This window comes from Plectropomus leopardus, unplaced genomic scaffold (genome assembly GCF_008729295.1).
Source record: "Plectropomus leopardus isolate mb unplaced genomic scaffold, YSFRI_Pleo_2.0 unplaced_scaffold8249, whole genome shotgun sequence".
NCBI lineage: Eukaryota > Metazoa > Chordata > Actinopteri > Perciformes > Serranidae > Plectropomus > Plectropomus leopardus.
In genome coordinates, this window is record NW_024690898.1 from 1 (window position 1) to 1690 (window position 1690).

The following is a 1690-nucleotide window of genomic DNA, read 5'->3' on the forward strand; positions in this document are numbered from 1 at the left end:
CTGTAGATGCTGCCGTTATCTGAGTTAATGTAAACATAAGAGGAGACGGAAACGTCCTGCACTTTAGAGTCCAGTATAGAGTAAGAGATTTTAGCGTTTTCACCAAAATCCAGGTCAGACGCTGATACTGAGTACAGTATGGAGCCTGGGACCCCATTCTCTTTTAAATACACATTATATGAGGGCTGAGTGAATAGAGGAGGGTTATCATTCACATCAGTGATGCTGACAGGTATAATTTTCTTACTGGACAGAGGAGGGAAGCCCGAATCAGTCGCTGTTATTTCAATATTATATTCCGAAACATTTTCTCGATCTAAAACACCACTTGTGACCAGTGCATAATTTTGAGAAAACGACGGCTTTAGAGCAAATGGAGATTTCTTAGGGAGCTGTAATGCCACTTTACCATTAACACCGGAGTCCAGGTCTCTAGCACTTAGTAAAGCTACAACGGTGCCATTATTTGAGTCTTCACGCACTGGCTTTGGATGAGAGGTGAGTATTATTTCTGGTGCATTATCGTTAACATCTAAAACTTCAACATGCACAGTACAGTGCCCCTCCATTCTCGGACTGCCTTTATCTTTCGCACTTATGTCTAATTCATAATTTGCAGTTGTTTCGAAATCTAGTTGTCCTTTAAGAAATATTGTTCCTGATATCTGATCAATACTAAAAACAGAGAGAACAGTATCTGATGTGTGCGCACCAAATGAGTATTCAATCTCTCCGTTTAAACCGTCGTCCACGTCTGTTGCTTTTGTTTGTACTATTAATGAACCGTCTGAGGCGTTTTCACTAATGGATACTTTATACAACGTTTTCTCAAACGTTGGAACATTATCGTTGCTGTCAAGGACTCTAACAGTCAGCTGAGCTGTCCCTGATCTAACTGGGTTGCCTCCATCCAGAGCCGTCAACAAAAGCTTATGAACAGCCTTTTTCTCTCTATCTAAATTTTTTGCCAAAATCAATTCAGGGACTTTTCTTCCACCGGCCACTTCTTTAACTCTTATATTGAAACATTCATCTTTACTGAGAGTGTATGACTTCAGTGAATTACTGCCAACATCTGGATCTATAGCGCTTTCTAATGGAAAACGAACCCCTAAACCCATAGATTCCGGAACCTCCATCGTGATATCATTTGATGGGAATCTAGGCGCGTTATCATTAATGTCTTGTATTTCTACCTCAACACGAAAAAGTTGTAATGGGTCTTCAATTACAACCTGCAGCGGTAGAACACAGCTGGCGCTTTGTCCACATAAAGCCTCTCTGTCTATTCTGTCATTCACCACCAGCTCGCCCTTCCCCGCATCCACACTGAAATACTGCTCACCAGCCTCAGAGGCGACACGCAGCTTACGATCAAAAATCTCAGATATTCCCAAACCCAGATCTTTGGCAAGATTTCCTACCACAGAACCCTGTTTCAGCTCCTCCGGGATGCTGTAACGAGTCTGTCCGTCTATTGTACTCCACAAGAGAAAGAAATGATGCCACCAAAGCGCCTGCCATCTCCAGTTTCGGTATCCTATTGTCTTTGTCATCCTTGGTCCGCTATAAAACATAATTTCCAATCGAAATATTATATGGAACAATACTGAAATCCAACATCGTGGAAATTATTTCCAAATAAGATTTTCCAGAAATACTGAGCATGGTTGTAAAACGAATTAGAATT

General features: G+C 41.3%; 1 protein-coding gene across 1 annotated transcript; it reads right to left on the minus strand.

Annotated features, from left to right (window-relative positions):
- Positions 1 to 5: 5 nt before the first annotated feature.
- Positions 6 to 1577, minus strand: LOC121940294 (protocadherin gamma-C5-like; the record flags this gene model as incomplete). Its single annotated transcript, XM_042483095.1, has 1 exon — positions 6 to 1577. A coding segment is annotated over exon 1 (1572 nt), but the record flags the coding sequence as incomplete, so codon positions are not given.
- Between the last annotated feature and the right edge of the window lie 113 nt (positions 1578 to 1690).